This window comes from Portunus trituberculatus, chromosome 40, assembly GCF_017591435.1.
Source record: "Portunus trituberculatus isolate SZX2019 chromosome 40, ASM1759143v1, whole genome shotgun sequence".
NCBI classification, from domain to species: Eukaryota; Metazoa; Arthropoda; class Malacostraca; order Decapoda; family Portunidae; genus Portunus; species Portunus trituberculatus.
Genome location: NC_059294.1, coordinates 25,820,985 through 25,843,119, shown reverse-complemented (window position 1 = coordinate 25,843,119; position 22,135 = coordinate 25,820,985). Strand labels below are relative to the sequence as shown.

At 38.9% G+C, this 22,135-nt stretch overlaps 1 protein-coding gene across 3 annotated transcripts in view; it reads right to left on the bottom strand.

Moving 5' to 3' along the window:
- LOC123516280 (serine/threonine-protein phosphatase 2A activator-like) overlaps nucleotides 1–22,135 on the bottom strand; it is a 91,270-nt gene that overhangs the window by 5,779 nt on the left and 63,356 nt on the right. For all 3 annotated transcript variants that reach the window (XM_045275540.1, XM_045275542.1, XM_045275541.1), the window contains 2 exons: nucleotides 16,598–16,823; nucleotides 6,217–6,324 (listed from right to left, as the gene is read on the bottom strand). In XM_045275540.1, the coding sequence (XP_045131475.1) occupies nucleotides 6,217–6,324; nucleotides 16,598–16,823 (334 nt within the window). The remainder of the gene's footprint in view (nucleotides 1–6,216; nucleotides 6,325–16,597; nucleotides 16,824–22,135) is intronic.

Here is a 22,135-nt window from a genome sequence, read left to right as displayed (position 1 = left end):
GGAGACGCACAACACTCGGCGGCGAAAAAGACAGCAACGTACGTCAAAACGCCATAAAAGTGGCATCAATACACTGCACACGCACAGGGAGCCGGACAGCAAAGGCCATGAGCAAAACACTATGCCCCACACCGAACGAAAATGGCCACTAACGCACTCGAGAACCTTCGAGAACACCTGCCGGCTCCCCCACCATATGGTCACTATAAACACACATAATAAAAGCACCACACTGCACTAAATCACACGAAAAGGGCACAGCACAGAGTAATCCGTCCATAAATCCAAGATTCTTGCCAAAAAGCAAGAGGAAAAGCAGAAAAGAAACGCCCAGGTAAAACACCGGCTCTCAGAGCCGGCGATACAGGCGCAAGCGAGTGTAGGTCCGGCTACCACGAGCGCTGAAACATGGAATGGCGTCTTCTTATCAGGAGAGTGACCTCCCAGAGATAGAAAAAGGGATGTAGGGAGGTTGGGTATGGGGGGGGTTTGGTTCCTTTTGGTAGGGATGACTGCGCTATTGTGATTGTAGGTAGGGGTTACTGCGCTATTGAGCTGATTTTATTTTGAGGATAGTGTTTTCCTATGTGCGTGGGGCCTCATTTTTAATGAGATGTTTCAGCAATACCCTGAGGCGTAGTACTACACAGATAGTACATTGTGCACTCAGTACAGCTAAACCCACACTGGAGCTGATGGTACCTCAAAATGTGCAATTTTTCCCACTATCATAATACATAATAGTAATGATAATAATTACAAGCATTTATCTATAATTATATCTAATCTCACTACCATTGGGAGATTTGGCTTGCAGGCTAACTTTCCTTTTTGTGCCAAATTAAAGTACCTGATTTTTTTTTTTCTGTGAGTTGGTTAGCATAAACAGCAACACAATCTAATAATTTATTGATCTAAAACTTATATTCTTTACATAATTACAATAAACTACAGCCCCATTGCAAGCTTGGTACTATCCACATTTTATATGTACTGAGGAGCATCTCCATCCACATTGTGAGGAGAAAGTATACCTTACTGGTAAATGTATGATATTTCTCTCAATTCTCCCAGCTATCTTGGATCTTGATGACCATTTTGCTTTACAGTTTTTGTTGCCCTTGTCCAGTTTCCCCTCTTACATAAAAAAAAAAATAAATAAATAAATAAAATAAAAAAATAAATAAATAATTATAATTCATACAGAAAGTTACCAAACAGCCTCCTGTGATGCAGAAAGACAGACAGTGCTAAGCATACCATAAAATACTGATTTGCTGGCTAGAAATCAGGGATCAACCTGTATTTAGATATCAATCTATACTTGAGGAAATATTGTGTATTCTTTTTATGATTGTCTGCTACATCAACTTTGCACCTTAGGGAGATGTATTTACCAATGGAGACTTTTGCTAAGAGATAGGAAGGAAAAAAAAAAAAAAAAAATAGAATAAAAAAATAAAAGCTCATACATGAAACTATAGGAGCTGAGAACATAGAATTCCTGGAAAAGGCAGCTGCACTTGTATCTGATGTTTTACCTGAGTACATACCACATTTGTAACTTCAGTACAACTGTATCCAGATTAATAAAAAAAATAAATGAATAAATAAATTAAAAAAAAAAAAATTTTGACATCTTAGTCCAATGCTAAGAAAGACTTTTTTTTTCAAAGATTACATTTTTCTATTTCTCTAATCTACCTAAATGTTTTTGTTACAAGTGCTGAGCTTTGAACTGACTTCTGCATGACTGCCATCATTTCTACATGAATGACTGTGGATCAACTTCTCTTAATAATAAACTATTAAGTTTATATCTATTTTTCTATTTTCCAAGTAGAAAGTGCTAAAGGTGTACAGGTAACTCTTTATTTATGCGTGTTTGATTTACGTGTTTTTGTTATGACGCAACCAAAAAAATATTACAATTAATTCAATTTGCGCGATCGGTTTGCTTATACGCGATTTGGCCCAACCGCATTTTCAAACTGAGCACCAGACATGAATTCAAACTGTGCACCAGAGAGTTCCGCAGCTGGCCGATAGGTGGGAGCTCCGCTCTTCTCATGCTTCATTTGCAGTCTGCCAGCACTGAGTACAGACGGAATCTCTTCAATCTGCCTATAATTCACCAAAATGGCCCCAAAACATCCTTCATCTTCTTCTGCATGTGGGGGTTATTTTTGATAAGTGGATTTTTGATAAAGTGGTAAACCTCAAAGGAAGATGGTGACTGACTGTGGTGTGAGTGGTGAAGGCAGTGACGCAGTGAGTGTTGTGTTTATGTATTCTTTGTTTTGTTGCTTTCTCTTATTATTTTTTGCTTTCTCTTATTATTTCTTGCTTTTCCTTTACTTTAAACACACTTCTAGTATTTAAAATGGCAAATAATAAAAACATGTTAATTTAGCCAAATAAATAGAGTATTTTGTACGAATCTTTTTGGACCACATCCCGCATCCCCCCTATTTATTTATTCTTTCTTATGAGAATTACATGTTTGTTTTGCGTGAATTTTGATATACGTGATCCCTGGTAAACCCTGGAACGAGATCTCTGCCTATGTCTGTATTTCCATCTTCCTATGACTTGACTTCATTCAAGACATTGTCCTTATCCTTTGGCTAATTCTATCAGCTCTGTAAAAAGACTGGCAACTGAGTGGGCTTTTTCTTTATATTATCCCTGCCCTTGGCCAGTCCTCATCTCTTACAGAAAAATAAAAAATAAAAAATAAAAATTTTCTAAATTCCTTCTTTCTGCAAGGGTTTGTTTCATCCTCCTTTTCAGAATGTTTTGGATATGAGTTAAACATGTCATTACATGGTGCACTTGCTTAGAACTAATGGTTGAACCAAAATTTAGCCATCTAAATGCATAAAAACCACATGAGAAATGCTTCCACAGTGGGAGAAAAAAAAAAAAAAAAAAAAAAAAAAATAAAATTTTCTAAATTCCTTCTTTCTGCAAGGGTTTGTTTCATCCTCCTTTTCAGAATGTTTTGGATATGAGTTAAACATGTCATTACATGGTGCACTTGCTTAGAACTAATGGTTGAACCAAAATTTAGCCATCTAAATGCATAAAAACCACATGAGAAATGCTTCCACAGTGGGAGAAAAAAAAAAAAAAAAAAAAAAAAAAAAAAGTCAACTGAACATGTTGGATGTCATTGCGCTAAACAGTGGTGGCATACTTGAAGTTAGCTCGCAACTCAAGTTTTGACTCACAATTCAAAGCAAAAATCTGACTGAGTGACAGCTTGTACCTCGGATTTCTTGTAAGTCGAGTTGCTCATAGCTCAATGTTATACTGTACACTTAACCCTCTGCTATCACACCTTTCACAATCACATTTTATTTGTATCACACTTACTTAAAAAGCTGCACATATGTCTATATCATGTTACGCTATTCAAAATCACATTTTTCAAACATAATTTTCTGATAGACAATAATGGTAACAGGGGAGGGGTTACATCTTGGCCACTGGGAATCTACCTGTTTTGGAGATTTTGTTACTCAAAACCTTAAAAAAAACTATTAATACATTACTAGATCAAATCTTGCATGGGACATTGAAAAAAAAGCAGGAAATGAGGAAGAGGCGCCGCATTTTGTCTGCCACCAATCAGCATCGGCCACTTCTTATTGTGATGTCTAAAGCTTGTGCTTTAACCACAAGCTTTGTGTTTCCGCTCCTCTATTACCTGCTATAATGGACATCATATCTTTGAGTTCAATTTTTTTCTTTTTTCTAAGCAGGAGGGAAACCAGCCAAGGGCAACAAAATATAAAAAAAAGAAGCCCACTTAAAGTGCTGGTTCCCTTAAAGATTAAGGAACAAATGTCTTGAAAACTCCCTCTTAAAAGAAGTCAAGTCGTAGGAAGATGGAAATACAGAAGCAGCCATGGAGTTCAAGAATTTACCAGAGAAAAGTATGAATGATTGAGAGTAGTTTAACTCTTGCATTAGAGAGTTGGATAGAATAGGGGTGAGAGGAAGAAGAAATCCTTGTGCAGCGAGGCCAAAGGAGGAGGGGAGGCATGCAGTTAGCAAGATCAGTAGAGCAGTTAGCATGAAAATAGCAATAAAAGACAGACAGATAGATAGATAATCATGCCATGAGAATCACCTTGACTCTGTGATACTAAATAACAGTGAACTACCATTGAAATACCGTTTCCCTCGCCATGAACTTTCCTCTTTGCAACTTCATCTGACAGAGGAGGAATCAGTGGGGCAAGCAATTCTCACTCATACCTAAATTTTGCTTCACTTACTGACTATATGTGAGAACTGCATGCCCCACTGATTCCTCCTCTGCTAAATGAAGTTACAAAATGAAAAGTTCATGCCAAGGGAAGCAGTAGTTCAATAGTACAGGTTTCCCTCACAATCTGATGCCTCCTTATTTGATATTTTTATTTCCTTTTTTTTTATCTATTTATTTATTTATTTATTTTTATCTATTTATTTATTTATTTTTTTTTTTTTTTTTGTTAAGGCCTATAGTGCCTGTAGACACACTTGAAGAGTATGTAAGAAGCGCTGTTCAGCTTCTGCCCATTAATGACGTAGGCAATTTTATTTATAGTGGTACCCATATCACCACCCAAGCTCATCTTGGGTGTAAGGCAATTACACCTCCACCTAGAACCTGGGTATCATGGTGACATGTAGGTAACTTTAAACCACTTGACAAATGACATAGCTTCAAAGCAGTATGCGGTGGGATTCGAACCTACATGCGGATATCTGCCCAATCCCACGCTCACCACCTTATCCACTACACCCACCATTACCACAGTTTTTAACCTCTTACCAGTGGTTAAAAACATATAGGGGAAACCACTACATAAAAAAATAATGAGCCTATAACACTGCCTTTTTAAGTGGCTATTTGATCATTTGTTATTTGATCTGGTTTTCAGGAACATAACCCAATTGTAAAATGTAGTTCACTGTCACTCAGTGCCATGGAGTCAAGGTGATTGTCATGGCATGACTGTATGTGAATAAAGTAAGATATCAATTATAGCTGACAATAAAGGAGCGGAAACACAAATATTGCAGTGAAAGCAACACACTAGCTCAAGGGATCACAAAATGAAGCAGCCAATGTTGATCAATAGCGGACAAATGCGGCACCTCCTCCTCATCTCCTGCTTTGTTTTCGGTGTTCTATGTAAGATTTAACTTTGTGCTTCATAAAACAATTCTTTCTTTGTGGTAAAGCTTGTAGAAAACTAATAAAATGTTGTTTGGTGATCACTTTATGTACACAAAAGACAGTAACACCTCCTCAGGAGGTGGTGTTACCAAGATCCTGCTAGCAACCTTGTTACCATGGCAACGATGTCTCCCTACACATTGATGAATACATATCATGGCCGGAAGATGCTCCATTTCCTCTTTAGTTTCTTGGATCCCAGCCCAGAGCATCTCAGTGCAGTTCCCGCCAGAAGCAGTGTGGGTGTGTTTGATGTCATCGAGTTGAATTGACCCACATTAAATTGAATAAATCGCATTATTTAATTGTATCTCCTTAAATATCAAGTCATGTTAAATCAAAATTACTTCATTCAACTCATGTTAATCTAAAGTTGACTGTTTTGCTTAAATACACAAAAACTCTCTTCCTGAATTTGACTTGCTGAAATGTGTGAGCGTCTTTTATACCCATGTGTAATATATGCCGTCAAATATGCTAAATAAAATGTTATAAATATGTTGCTATTACGATTCTTGATTAATCTTTTTACACAGTATTATTTCTTCATTTTATACTATTACATGGTAAAGAAACTGGGCAAAAAGTGACAAAAAATGACAGTTTGAAGGTCCTTGTGTCAATTTCAATTATTACCATAGGTTCTTCACTTCTGCTATTGCAATTTCAGCTATTGCACAGTGACATGCACCAATCAGGCATGGTAGCAAAGGGTTAAGTGTATATATAAATGTCTCCACTGAAGATAATGCATTTCATTGAGGTTCTTATAATGGAAATTTGGGGAACATTAAAAAAAGAAGGCAATATGCAATATATCCATAGCATCTCAGAATGCATATGATATGAGCTCATTACATCAAATCTTTGAATGAAAACAGTTAGAATGTTTTTAGTTCATATTGGTGGAACTACCTTACCCTTTTTAGTGATACATTATCATAAATTTACATGTATTGATGATGATGATGAATGATTACCTCTGCTTTGTACATCTTGATCAAACCTTGGTTGATTTTGGTCCAAGACTGAACACCACTGATGTTCCAGAGCTGATTGGAATGTTCAGCAAAGGGTCCAGTTTTTACCTGGAAGGAAAGACAGACTTAAATAAAAAAAAATAAAAAAGTAAAGCAATCAATCACTGTCTAAAGCAGTGGTTCTTAACCTGAGGAGTGCACCCTCCCTAGGGGGACATCAGTAATTTCTAAGAAAGAAGTGAGCCCTTTGGAAAAAGCAGGAATTTTCTCTAATTATATTTGTCATTCTCTTAACAAGAACATGGCCAAGTAATGACTTTATGAAAAATGGAAAAGTATTGCCTTTTTCTTTAAAATCTGGGAGGGAATTTTATTCATAGATGTAAGGAGTTGAGTAAAAGGAAGGACAAATTCTTAGATGAGGTGTGGTAGTAAAACACTTAATATTAAGAACCACTGGTCTAAAAGTATCTATTAATGATAAGCTTTAATTTTTACAAAATAATGTTACTGTAAAATGTACACTTATGAAAAATTTATACCTGAGTTCTTTGCACATGATAGGAATGAGTAGACAGCAATTGTGAATAGACAGAAGTGATGGAACTTATGAGGCCTCTGTGGGAAATTTCCTCCTTGCTTGTACAGTGATACCACAGGTTATGTCCTTAATGCATTTTTTTTTTTTTTTTTATTATTTATACAATGTGGACTTTTCACAGGAATTTATGGTCTAAAGGGGATATTTTTTGAGGTACCTCCTATCTCAAAGCCCACACGCTAGGAAACCGTTGCCACGAGTGAGGAAGCCCAACCTACACTCAGACTGTGGACAGGATTCGAACCCATGCACTTGGAGACCCCTCAAGTCTCCGAAGAACGCATTGTTCCACTGTACCATGGCGGCCCCTTTCCATGACCTAAGGCACAACCTGATTCAGGAACAAGTCCAATCTTCATTTCCTATTGAAATCAATACAAGTTCATTCATTCATTCCACGAAAAAAAAAAACTTTATCACTTACATTACAACCAAATAGATATAAAATGGTAGTAATATGAGGTATCTAAATCATAAAGGTCATTAAATGAGGTGAAATGTTCTGTCATTGCTGGGAGGAGTGAGTGAGGGAAAGTGTGGGTAGGGATGGTGAGTAAAAAAAAAAATAAATAAATAATATAATAATAATAATAATAATAAAATAATAATAATGCATGATTTATTAGTATTACAGTATATACATACTGAAAATATACATAGGTCATGTTGGGGTGCTATGACCATCAGACATTAATGTGATTTATGTAACTTAGGTTAAGTGTAATGGTGTCCTGCAAGCAATGTCTATTGTTGTGTTATTATTGTTATGCTCCCAGGATGACTCATCATTTATCTATTTCATATATCCCTTTATTATTTCATTGTATTACATGTTTGTATCGCATGATTCATGTGTGTATTGTAATATTTATATAATTTTAGTAAGTCGGATTTCATAGGACATTCTATAGAGTTCGATGATGTCACTCCCTTGTGGAGAGGATTCATGCCAAAACCAATGAAATTAGTTCATGCCCTTTTTGAAAGCTCCAAGCGTTTAGCCAATGAGAGCATAGATCACACCATGTGGTGTAATATTTTACCCTCAAGCTGAGAGGGGCACCCACGTGAGCAGACATGTGCTAGCTGGCAGACTGTTCACCATCACAAACCCCGCACTTCCTTTTTTTCCTGGCTGAGTATTTTCTTTTCCATATTCTTGATTGGTAGGATTCTGTCTCTTTGGCACCGTTTTGGCCACTGTGCTTAGTGATTTTGTGAGAATATTTTGTGTTGGGTTTCATCACTATATTATTGTGATATTATCTTGGAGCAGCGTGTAGAAGCTGGCTCGGTTTTTTTTGTTGGTGTTTACCAGGGTGGTATTTTGGGTGTCAACCTGTTCATATATGGCTCAGCAATCTCACTCTATGTTGGTGATTTATCTATTTTTGTGTGAATCAGCTATAAGAGAGGACAAGTGTGTAGTGTGGTTATTTTCTTATTAATTCTGATAAAGTTTGTCCTTATTTATTTACTTATTTTGTTCTCTCATGTAGCAATTTATATGCATGAGAGCAGCCTAGTTACTAAATTTTCCTGTGTTGAACAGTTATTTCTCTTGTATATGTGACTGTGCTGCAAGAGAGGTTAACATTAAGTGTGTGGCTCTTTTTTCATTATAAGGCTGTTGTGTCTGTACCTATTGTCTGATTAATTTATATTTTGAAGTGAAATATTTTATAATTGTCTTTATGCTATTTTATTGGATGTAACTATGATTACTTTAACTGTCAATGAACTTTAGCTGTCAACTGTCAACTTTAACTTTCCCCGTCATTGTGATTAAACTGAACTTCTGCTCTATTTAAGTGTAAATAAATATTGTTAAGGACTTGAATCACTTTTCTTAAATCTCTCCCCAGCAATTTTTTAGTTTCTCTTATGCCCTTGAGTTAACCCTTAGCGTTAAACTGTTGCAACAAAGCCTCCTCACTCTTCATTCTTTTATCTCAATATTTTGTACTTTAAAAAATTAATTAGCCAACTAAATGACAGGTAACCCAGTCATTGTGGGAACCTTGTCAGGCTTAACTCTGGGGTTGTAACATGGGGCTTAAGATCAGTTCACTAGCCTAATGATTTATCACTTGCACCATGGTGGGGAGAGCATCAAGATGGTAACGGTCCGTGCGAGGTGCCTTCAGGGACATTATCTTGTTTTGGTGTCTTGTGGCATGGACTGGGTGAGGTGCATCAAGGGGGAGCAGGTGATCCAGTAAGCCTCTCCAAAGTTTCTCCAGAATCTCTCAATGTCTGGCAGACAGCTTGGGGAGACTCAGGGTGATCAGGGAGTCATCATAGGTTGTGTAGGCAGGGCCTGAGGATCAATCTGTATGCCCTCTTTTGCACATTCTCCAGCTGCTGCTGTTGAGAGGAGCTGAGAGAGGAGGACCATGCTGTGGAGGCATACATGAGTTTGGGAAGGATGAAGGTGAGATACACCCCCACAACTCATCTGCTGGTGCCCCAAGGAAATGACTCTGTACAGTATGTATAGCCTATAGGCCACTGACCTAACTGTGGTGGTGACATGCTACTTCCAGGTCAGCTGGTTGTCTACCATGACACCGAGAAGCTTGGCTGACCGGACTACTTAGAGGTGATGGAGGCCCACAGAGAGTTGGGGAGGAGGCACAGCCAATGAGGAGGCACAAACATACATCACCACAGTCTTGCTGTGGTTGATTGTCATCCTGTTCTCCTTGGTCCACACCTGTAGTTGCTCCACAGTTGCCTTTTTTTTTTCATGTTTTGGTCTATAGTGCCTATAGGTCTACTTGAAGAGTATGGAAAGCGCTGTCCAGCTTCCACCCATTAGCAGTGCAGGCAATTTTAATTACAGTGGTACCCATATGAGGGCCCATATCACCACCCAAGTGCATCTTTGGTGTAACCACTTAGAACCTGGGTATCATGGTGACATGTCGATAACATTAAACCACTCAACAAATGGCAAAGTTTCAAGGCAGTATGTGTTGGAATTCAAACCAACGTGTGAATGCCTGCCCAATCCCACGCTTACCGCCTTATTCACTATGCTACTGCCTTCCTGCTTCGAGTGCTGAGCAGTCTGGGTCTCTATTGTTGATTGGCATGCCCAAGGTGCAGTCATCTATGTACTTCTAGTGGTGGGAGAATGTTGGTGAGAGCGTCATTAATCAGAAACAGGAAACACAATGCATCCATCTTGGTGCCTGAGAGACTCCACAAATCAGTTGTTGGAAAGAGAAGATGGAGCCCTGATTTCAGATGGCCTATTGTCTCTCTGTCAGGAAGTTGGCAAGCCATGCTATCAAATAGGGAGGAAGACCCAGACTGATGGCCTTATTAATGGCAACAGTATGATCTACAAGATCAAAGGCTTCTTTTGAAATCCACAAATGCAACAGCTAGAGAGGTATTTCATTTGTCCAGTGACTATGAATGAATTCAAAGAAGCTGACTAGGTAGTGAGAGGTGGAGGTGGCTGTTGCCAGACTGTTGGTTGTCAAGAGTTATTAATTTTGTTATAAGCCCAGTCAAACACAAAATCTTCACAAATGAGGCTAGGGATGGGTGTGTTAGTGACTGGTCAGAGGTCACTGAGTGACTGTGGACTGGGTTTAGGGACTAATGGCTGAGTCAGATGTGGGGCAGTGGGTCTTGGTGACCGCTGGTGAGTGTGGGGTCCACAGGATGGAGAGGTGGGTGCTGCTGGATCAGGTCAGTCATGATAAGGTTGAGAGTTTGCTGGTGGGTGAGGAAGTCCACAACCTGGACAAAGTTAAGCTGGTATAAGATGCTGCTGATATCTAGATGATTGAAGTCCACAGAGACAACCAGCTTAGCAGCAGGATACCTCACCCTCAGGGAGGGAGGAAAGGGGAAGAAGAGAGAGTGATGGACCCTTGTGTTACCAACCAATGTCAAGGCTATTCACTGGCTACCACACAGCCACAATTCATCTCAAAAATACACAGATACACAGTTGACTGTGTATCAGAACACTCTCATACATTTTAAAACCTACAATATTTATAAAACAAATCAAGCATTGAAAATTATAAAATGTGGCAAAATTTGCAAAATTCTGTAAAATAAAACAAGTGTTCAATAGCCTTTAAGTGATTGCTATACCCAAAATTTGGTAAACAGAGCAGAGTAAAAATATAAAGTGTTTGTATTGGCTACTGGTAAAGCTCCAGCTGATGATGTGCCAATTACCATTAGGTATTTTCTAGACCCACACAGCTGCTTTTATCACAATAAAGTGAGATTTTCTGCATTGTAAGAATAGTCAGGTTCCAATGAAAAATCATGTAAAAGTGAGTAAGTGATAACTGAATAATGAAAAACTGTGATTTAACTGTCCTATGGACTGCCACATGTAGGCCTGATGGTTTCTTGCCATCTCTCTTATTTTACTTTGTCAAATCACCTTCTGCTGAGGTAAGCATTCCCATGAGATCAGCTGTTCTGTTCCACACCATCAGTTGCTGATACGTGCCCGCGCTGTTCAGACATTCGCTCTGCCGCCTTCTGTTTCCAGCCACGTCACCAAAGACGTAGGTACATTGCCTCATGGTAATCTTTGTACATATGGCATGGGTTGGGCCTGCCATACGGCTATATGGTATGGGATGGGCCTACCATTGTGATCTGGTATGAGTTGGGCCTGCCAGTTAGCCAAAGTTTAACCGTTATGCAGGTATGATATGTGGCATGGGTTGGACCTGCCATGGGCTATAGATTGGAATGGGGGCCTTTCATTATGCTATAGTGGGGTTGTGCCTTCCATTGTGTCATTTGTCGATGATTATATATTGAGGCAGTGTTTGTTTATGGTGCGGCTCCCCACGTGCAGGTGCGGGAGTCATGTCTTGCTCTGGGGATAGCAACGCACTTCTGACTATGGCTTCCTGCAGTGCTTCGGCGAGGAGGAGTGTCAGCAGGTCGTCCAGGGAAGGAGTGAAGAGGCGTCATTCCCGGGATAGGAGTAGCAGCTCCAGTGCCTCGCCTGTTGGGCGGGGAAGCAGGCGCTCTGGCCGCAGGCACAGGTCGCCCACCCACTCGCATGCCCGGTCCCCGACCGAGCATGGTACTGCGCCTGGGCCTTCTTTGCGCTTTGTGTTGGATGAGTTGGCAGTCTTAAGAGGTGAGATTGCCAAGCTCAGTGCCAACCCGCCGAAGTCCGAAGAGGAGGTGCACTTTCAGGCCACTGCTTCTACAAGACAACCGTCCCCTGCTAACTTTTCTGGTTTTGTTGCTGAGAGTAGTGAGGAAGGTGAGATCACAGAAACAACCCCGAGGGGCAGTGTTTTGCTCCAGAATGCGAAAGACTTGGGGCCCCCTGACACGGTTTCTGTGGACATTGATGACCAGGTTGCGAGGATGGTCAACTTCTTGTTTGACAATGGCATGCAGGACGAGGACTACAAGGCCATCTCTGAGGATGTGCTTACCACACGACCTAAGAACTGTCCTGTGCTGGCTCCTGTGGAGTGCAACCCACAGATCCTGGAAGCAATGAAAACAGATGCAAGAAAAGCAGATGCTCACCTCAAGGATGTATGTGGGGACATTCTTAAGGCAGGTACCATTCTTACTAAGTCTCTTCTGGCCTTGGATCAGGTTGCACAGGAGTCCGCTCACCCTGTCGTGGAGCAGGAGGTGAATAATATTAACGGTGCCTTGGCACTTCTTAGCCACGCCAATCATAGAATAATTTGGCGAGACGGTTTGTGATGAAGAGGGAAATTAACCAAAAATATTCCCACTTGTGTTCAGATAAGTTGCCGATGTCCCGCTTACTGTTTGATGATGATGTGTCTCAGTTTACCAGGCAGATTGAGGAATCTAAAAAGCTGCGGCATAAACTAGCAGCCAAGAAAACCACCCCTGTCCCGTGGAGGTTCACAAGTGGCAGGTCCAGAGGCTTCTGGGGGAGGACAACTCACAGGACCTACTCACCTAGATTCCAGCCCTACGGACTAATCAGGGGCGTCAGGAGTGGCCAGTGGCAACAACAGCCTCGTCCAGACCAGAAGTCAAAAAACGCCCGGGGCCGGGGCCACTTTAGGCCCCGGCGTTAGCTGAGGTTAGTAACAAATTTGAGGCAGGTAGCGGTAGGCTTCATAAATTTACTAATGTATGGTGACAAATTACCAAAGATCCATTAATATTGGACATGATGCAACATTGCCATTTGGACATAAATGTTGCTGATATTGGGCATTTATTCAGTGGGGAGCTTACATACTGCTTCAATTTGGAGGAACAACATATCATTGATGAGGAAATCAATAATCTTTTGGAGCTCAAGGTGATTGAGATTACTGATAGAAAGGAGGCACAGATTATTTCACCTATTTTTCTTAGACCTAAAAAGAATGGTGGATACAGAATGGTACTCAATTTAAAACGACTAAACAGCCACATCCCTTATAAACATTTAAAAATGGAGAACTTTGAACAAGCCATCAGGCTCGTCAATGCAGTTGACCTCTGCCATGCATACTATTCAGTTAGTATTGCACCTGAACAACAGGATTTATTATGTTTCAAATGGAAGGATACTATTTATAAATTTACTTGTCTCCCCAATGGTGTTGCTGAAGGCCCAAGGCTTTTCACAAAATTGATGAAACCAGTATTTGCTTATTTGAGGAAAAGTGGTTACTCTATTACAAGCTTCATTGATGACACTTTAATTTGTAATAGTTCTCAGTCAGGTTGCCTTGCCTGTATTGGGGACACAATTGATCTGTTACAGAAGCTGGGGTTTTGTATTAATTATGAGAAGTCTGTATTGACTCCCACTAGGAATATTGAGTATTTAGGCAATATTATTGACACCATCTCTATGACGGTTTCGCTTCCAGCCCGCAGGGTGGAGAAAATTACTGACGCTTGTACGAGACTGCTTGGGAAAAGTAGAGATAAGATTCGAGAGGTGGCTAGAATTACTGGCCTCCTGGTTGCTGCTATTCTGGCAGTGGAGATGGACAAGCTGCATTATCAGCAGTTGGAAATGGAGAAAATTGCAGCATTGCAGGTTGAAAGGGGAAATTTTGATCGATGGATGTCCATTACGGAAGGGATGAAATCAGACCTATGCTGGTGGATTGATAACATTACCATGCAGGACAGAAATTTTTTTTAGACCAGGCACTGATATCCATTTATATACTAATGCTTCTACTTTAGGTTGAGGATGTCACCTTAAGCAACGGTGTACTGGTGGTGGATGGTCCTGGGAAGAGAGATTGATGCATATCAACCCTCTTGAACTTAAACCTATTTTCCTAAGTCTTCAGACGTTCAGACGGGACCTAATTGATAAACATATTAAAGTTTTTTGTGACAACACCACTGCTATCAATTATGTGAATGAGATGGGCGGCACAAAGTCTCCAGTTTGTAATGCTCTCACTACTGAGATCTGGGATTGGTGTATTGCTCATAGTGCCTGGGTCACATGCTCACATATTCCAGGTAAGGACAACACAATTGCCAACATGCAGTCACGCACAATTAATGATAGGCATGAGTAGAAGCTTAATGAAAATGTTTTTCAACTTTTGTGTGGGGTGTTTGGCACACCAGTTATAGACTTGTTTGCCTCAAGACTTAATAAGCAAATTGCCTCTTTTTGTTCCTGGCACCCGGACCCAGAAGCAGGATACTTCATGCCTTCTCGCTAAACTGGGCTGACTTTGACCTGTCCTACATGTTTCCCCCATTTTCTTTGATTGCTAGGTGCCTACAGAAGCTGCGGGCAGAAGAGGCGAGGGGGTGGATGTTTGTTCCCATGTGGATGTCACAGCCATAGATGGGGACTTTGCTTGGCATGTTGGTCGACCACCCCCGCCTCATTGCAATGAGGACAGGTGTTCTCACACACCCGTCCTCCAATGAGGAGCATCCGGTCATGTGTCACACCAGACTAATGGGATGCTTGCTGTCAGGGAGCAGGTCCGAGCACGAGGGGTATCTGCAGAGAGTGCAGATATCATCATGGCCTCATGGATAGAAGGTACAGAGAAGCAGTACTGACCGCATTTCAGAAGATAGTCGCAGTTTTGTAATAGGTGGAACATTAATTCCATTAATCCCAATGTCAGCGACATAATAAACTTCTTGTCTGATACTTTTCACAGAAACGTGAGGTATGAATCGGTCAACACGGCGAGAAGTGCTATCTCTTCTTTAGGCATCGTAGTGGATGGTTGCAGGGCTGGTAACCACTCCTTGGTCATCAGATTTATGAAGGGAGTATTTAACCTGAGACCACCCCTACCTAGGTATGCTGTGACTTGGGACATCCAGCCTGTTCTAAGGCACTTGCAATCCATGCACCCGTTGCACATGTTGTCTCTTAAGGACTTGACTCTAGAATTAGTTATGTTGATGGCACTGACACAGGCTGCAAGAGTACAGACTTTGTTGCACTTATTGACAATTAAGGGTTTATGCATCGAGCAGAATTTCATTATGGTTCCCCTAAGTGGAGACATCAAGCAATGCAGGCCGCAGTTTAATGTGCGTGTGATAAAATTTCAAGCTTATCCCAAGGATGCAAGCTTGTGTGTGTATGGAACTTTACGGCAGTATCTTGCCAGAACACAGGAACTTAGACAAGGCATGGGGCAGGAGTCTTATAGTTTATTTCTCAACTTCATCAAACCACACAAAGCAGGAATTAGAGACACCATTGCTCGGTGGCTCAGGAAGATGTTGGATAGGTCAGGGATTGATACTACTAGATTTATGGCTGGCAGTGTTCGAGCGGCTGCAGCATCCAAGGCCAAGGCTATGGCGGTGCCCATTAATTGTATTATGGCGAAAGCAGGGTGGACAAGGGCAAGTACTTTTGCTAAATTTTATAATAGGCATGTGGGCACAACAGACCCATTTCAGGATGCTGTACTACAATAATAATGAGTTTTTTGCAAATTTTTCTATGAACACTGTGGAATATTTTTTGCTGATGGAGGCAGACAGGATGTATTTTGGACTCTGGAGAATTTAGGATGGATTTGTTAAAGTATTGATTGGGTGGTTGGTATGTTGGGGACCAATGTCTGGGTGATACATTTGTTTTCGGGTTTAATGTAACGTTTGTATATTGAAGGTTACTGGTTTGCACAGTTTATTTTTGTCACCCTACATTCTGGTTTGGTTACTCGGTTACAATTTACCAGGAACGACACTCACATGGCTTCAAAGCCTCATGGGAATGCTTACCTCAGCAGAGGGTGATTTAACAAAGTAAAATTATAAAGTACACGAGACTTACCTCTGGGGAGTTGAAGTGTGCTTGTAATTTTACGAAGCAAATCACCTCTGCTTGAGGGAAGCATTAACATGCCCGCCTCTTTTCCAACCCTTGTTTTTCTGTTTCCTTATGAGGAAAGTTTTATTTGTGATTTGATGTATGGAAACTTAGGGTGTAACTCACGTGGGTGTTCGTTGCTACAAAGTCTGATGGTGTGGAACGGAACAGCTGATCTCATGTTAATGCTTCCCTCAAGCAGAGGTGATTTGCTTCATAAAATTACAAGCACACTTCAACTCCCCAGAGGTAAGTCTCATGTACTTTATAATTTTCTTATGCTCTTATGTTCTTAAGTACATGCGTGCAGAGAGAGCGAGTGCATATTTGGTTACTGTAAAAATGAAACATAACTGATCTTGCAGAGGACAAATGGTAATAAAAAATAACAATTGTAGAAGTAAAATATTGTGTGTGGCTACTTGTCTCAAGATTTAATACATAATCCTTAAAATATGACTTACTGATAAGATGAACTTGATGCAACTGAGGAACATGTAATCATCTGCATTGTCATTAACAGTCTTTTCATTGCAAAACATCTCTGGAGAAATTTTTGGGTTCATTTGAAGTTGAGATGATCCCCAAATGAATGGAATGAATTGATAATCATCCAAACTCCAAACTCCTTGACTTCCTGCTGGCTCCATCTTGTAAGTTGTCTGAAGTTTACGACACAAGGAAAGGTACCTATGGATAAAACCTGATGGTAGTGAATAAGCTACATGTAGTAATTATATTTTATATTTATAGAAGGGATGACATTTGAATACGTAAGAATAATGTAAAATTAGAGAAATCAAATTTGCAATTCAGAGGTTTAAAATATTTTAAAAGGAGACTTCACATAATACTGCTCAGGATTGTAGTCTCTATAATCCATTTTTAAATAAAAGTAAATTTGAAAATTATTATTTTTCCTGAATAAAGACACTATAATATTAAGAATACTCACACAAACACACACACACACATGATATATTCCTAGACAAGTAAAATGAAGGAGTTAATAAATGTTCCTAAATACAGAGTAAAAGAAACCAAAGGCACACACGAGACGTGGTCGAGAAAGGACGCAGTGACGTCGCCCCAAGAATCAGCTGATCTTCACTACCTATTGTTTGCAGTGGCCTGGGCGAGTAGTGTCGACTCATTTTCATGAATACAGCGTTACAAAATCATGAGTAAGGAAGAGATTCCATCTAAATGCAGGTATGAGACATGGGAAAGAATGAAAGATGATGATGACTATGTTGGTGAGGGTGAAAGAGCATTCAAAGGCTTTGATACGGGCATACGGCACATACTTCACTATTTAATAGAGTGTTGACTATTGAACGTAAATTAGATAAATGGATGAAAGAGAGTATGGGAATTAAAGAGAACAAAGAACAGGAAAAAGAGCTCCAGAAATTGAAAGAAAGGATAAAAAGAATGGAAGAAAACGAAACTAGGCTAGGAGCAGAAAATGAAGAATTAAAAAAGGAAGTAGCTAACTACAAGAAATTGATGGAAGAAGGACTCGGTAAAGCCGAGAAAGAAAAAGAGGGGCTGAAAGATCTAGTTAACAAAGAAGAAGAAAGAGTGCAAGACGTGATTAAAAAAGAAATACAAGCATGGAAAATCCAAGATAAGAAAGACAAGGAAACATTTCAGGAAGTATTTCAAGAACAGTTAAAAGAAAAAGATGAGAATATGACAAACAAAATGATAGGAGTCCTTAAGAAAATCTGGTGAGAGAAACTGCAGAAAAAAAAGTGTAATTTTTTTTGGCCTGAAAGAAAAAAAATGTTAAATATAGACCAAGAAGGGAAAAAGAGGAAATGAAACCAGTAAAAGACCTACTAAAAAATCTAAATGACGAGGATAGACAGAACTTAGAAGAGGAAGTAGAAGAAATCCACAGAATGGGACCATATCAAGAAGGAACAGTGAGACCAATTAAGATATTACTAAAATCACAAACAGCAACAGAAGAAATACTATATAGAACAACAAAACTCAGAGAAACAGAAGGTTGCAAAGATATATATATATATATATATATATATATATATATATATATATATATATATATATATATATATATATATATATATATATAAAGAAAAATAGAAATGAGGAGGAAAGGAAGACACACAACGAACTGGTGGCAGAAGCAAGAGAAAAAAATAATGAAAGGTCAGAGGAGGAGAAGGCAGCATTTTTTTGGAGAATTATAGGAGACAGGATAAGGAAATGATATATAAAAGAGAAGGAAGAGAAAAAAAATGGAGCAAGTTTAACTAAAAATGATAAGAACAAGAGATTAAAAATGATGTATACAAACATAGATGGAATTTTATGAAGTAAATTAGAATTAAGAGATTACATAAAGAAAGAAGAACCAGATATTGTATGCCTGGTGGAAACAAAGTTAAATGAGGCAATAAAAATAGACATAGATAAAAGGTATAATATATGGAGGAGAGACAGAGTGGGTAAAAGAGGAGGAGGAGTCATGATGATGTTAAGGAAAGAGATGGTGGTAAATCAAGTGGAGTTTGAGGAATGAAAATCAGAAATACTGTATATTAAGATACATATTAATAAAAAGGAGTTAACAATCATTGGAACATATGTGCCACCAAAAACAAATTCATGGACCAATCAAGAATATAAAGACATATTAAATAACACAATAAGGAGTCTTATGAGAATCATTAAAGAAAGGAGAAAAGTTATATTAGTAGAAGATTTCAACTGTAAAAAAGTGGATTGGGAAAATTATGAAAGTGGTATGGGGGAAGAAGCCTGGGTAGATAGATTCCTGAACCTAAAGATAGATAATATGATGGACCAAAGAGTAAAGGAAAACACAAGATTCAGAGGAAACGATGAGCCAGTGAGGTTGGACTAGTTTTTACAAGGGGTATACAAATGAACGATGATATAAGATATAAGTGCCCATTGGGAAAGAGTGACCATGTAGTATTAGAAATGGATATAGAAGAGGGAAAGGAAGATAGAGACGAATCATACAAAGGAGACCGATTAAATTACAGAAAGGCTGATATTGAGAACCTCAAGAACTATTTTAAAAATGTAAACTGGGAGGAGATGGAAAACTCAGAAATGGTGCAAGGGAAGTATAACTTATTTTTGGAAATATACAAAACTGGTGTCAGGGAATATGTCCCGAAATATAGACCTAAAGAAGAAGGAAAGAAAGATTGGTTTAATGCAAGGTGTGCTAGGGCAAAGGAGAAACGAGATGGAGCAAGGAAAAGGTGGAGGAGAAACAGAAATCCAGAAAATAAGGAAAACTTCAAAACAGCAAGAAATGAATATGCTAAGGTGAGAAAGGAAGAAGAAAGGAGCTATGAAAAGGACATTGTCGAAAAATGTAAGGAACAACAGAAATTGTTCTAGATTCATAAATGGAAAAATAAGGTAAAAAGAAACAAGAGAAAGGTTAAAAGGAAAGAACAGGATGGTGGAAGACCCTAAAAGTATGGCAGAAGTGTTAAATAGTAAATTTCAGGAGGTCTTTACTAAGGAATCCAAATTTGAAAGACCACAGGGTAATAGAGCGACTGTCCATATGAAAGAGATTAAAGTAACCAAGCTTAAAATAAGAGTTGACGGAATTAGATGAGGAGAAGGCAATGGGACCGGATGAAGTCTCAGGCAGAATATTAAAAGAATGTATAGAAGAACTAGCAAGTCCTATATACAACATCATTAAATGCTCAATTGAAAATGGAACAGTACCAGTAGAAAGGAAAAGAGGTGAGGTGGTTCCAATATATAAGAGTGGAAGGAAGGAAGAACCTTTAAATTACAGACCGGTATCACTAACTAGTGTAATATGCAAGATGTGTGAAAGAGTAATAAAGAAACAATGGATCGAGTTATGGATCGAGTTTCTTGAAGACAACAAATTATTATCAAATAGCCAATTTGGTTTTAGAAAATGTTGGTCGTGAGTAACAAATTTATTGAGTTTCTACTCTAGAATAGTTGATAAAGTACAAGAGCGAGAGGGATGGATTGACTGTATTTATTTAGATTTAAAAAAGGTGTTTGATAAAGTGCCACATGAAAGATTACTATGGAAGTTAGAGGAGAAGGGTGGCTTAAAAGGAAGCACATTGAGATGGATGGAAAATTACTTGAGGGGGAGAGAAATAAGGATGGTAGTTAAAGATATAAAGTCCAAGTGGAGAGCAGTAGAAAGCGGAGTGCCACAGGGGCCAGTATTGGCGCCAATACTTTTTCTCATATACAGTGCTTACTCCAATTTTGTGAGTTCAAGTTTTGCAATACGCCAATTTTGCGACCAAGGACCAAAAATTGCCATTTTTTAAATTTGCCCATCTTGCTCCTTTCTGGATTACGATGGAGAGAGAGCGTTCCAGCAAATTATATATTACTCTATTATATAGGCAACATTTTATTAATTTATTCATATTTATCATATTTTACTATATCATTATCATATTTATATTATATTTATCATAGTTTGGTGGTTTTTGGCTAGTTTTCATAAAAATCTGGTGGTAATTCAACGAAGCTCATCTGGCAACACTGGACTGACTTCCATTGAAGACACCTCCACGGAGTTCTCTCTGCAAATTTGGAGGAATCCTTGTGCTCGACTTTGTGCAACATGGCACAACCATCCAAGAAAAACATTAGGCTAACTTTGGAGCAGAAGATGAAGACAATTAAGATGAAAAGAGATGGAAAAAGGAACTGTGATATTTCCAGAGAGTTTGGTGTGGGAGAATCAACTGTGAGAATGGTGTTTAAAAACAGTGAGAAAATTGAAAAAGCTGTAAAAACCTATGGTGGACAGATTTTTTTATTCTTGTAGCCATTGTACAAACACTATGATCATTCATATGGAAAGATACCTGGCTCAATATATATGTGATATAAATATGGGTAAAAATATTAGGAAAATATTGAAAAATTAGGCGACCATGGACGAGGGGTCCACCATATTCAATTTTTCCAATAGGAATAATACTTCCAATTTTGCGATTTCCAAATTTGCGACTCACAATGCCACCCCATTTCTCGCAAAATTGGAGTAAGCACTGTATATAAACGACATGTCAGAGGGAGTGAACAGCTACATAAATCTGTTTGCGGACAATGCGAAACTGTGCAGAGTCATAAAACAAAAAGAGGATTGTGAAATACTGCAGGAAGACTTAAACAAGATCTGGAAATGGAGTAAAAAATGGGAGATGGAATTCAATGTGGACAAAAGCCATGTCATGGAAATGGGAAAAAGTGAAAGATGACCAGTCGGAATCTATAAGATGGTAGATGGAGTAGAACTAGAAAAAGTAAAAAAGGAAAAGGACTTGGGAGTGACAATGGAAGAAAACAATCAACCGGTAAGCCACATTGATAGAATTTTCAGAGAGACATATAATTTGCTAAGAAATATTGGATTAGCATTTCACTACCTGGACAAAGAAATGATGAAGAAATTGATAAGTACTAAAATAAGACCCAGATTGGAATATGCAGGAGTTGTGTGGACCCCCATAAAAAGAAATGCATAAAGAAATTGGAGAGACTACAAAAAGTGGCTACAAGAATGGTTCCAGAATTTAAAGGCATGACATATGAGGAGAGACTAAAAGCTATGGATCTACCAACCCTGGAACAGAGAAGAGAGAGAGAGGGGATCTGATACAAGTTTATAAATTGATTAACGGAATGGATCAAGTGGATAATGAGAAACTAATCCTGAGAGAAGAATATGACATTAGAAGCACAAGTTCACATAGTAAGAAACTGAGGAAGGGAAGATGTCTGAGAGATGTTAAAAAATATAGTTTCCAAAAGATGTGTTGAGACTTGGAACAGTTTGAGTGAGGAAGTGGTGTCAGCAACGAGTGTGCATAGTTTTAAAGAAAAATTGGATAAGTGTAGATATGGAGACCGGGCCACACGAGCATAAAGCCCAGGCCCCGTAAAACTACAACTAGGTAAATACAACT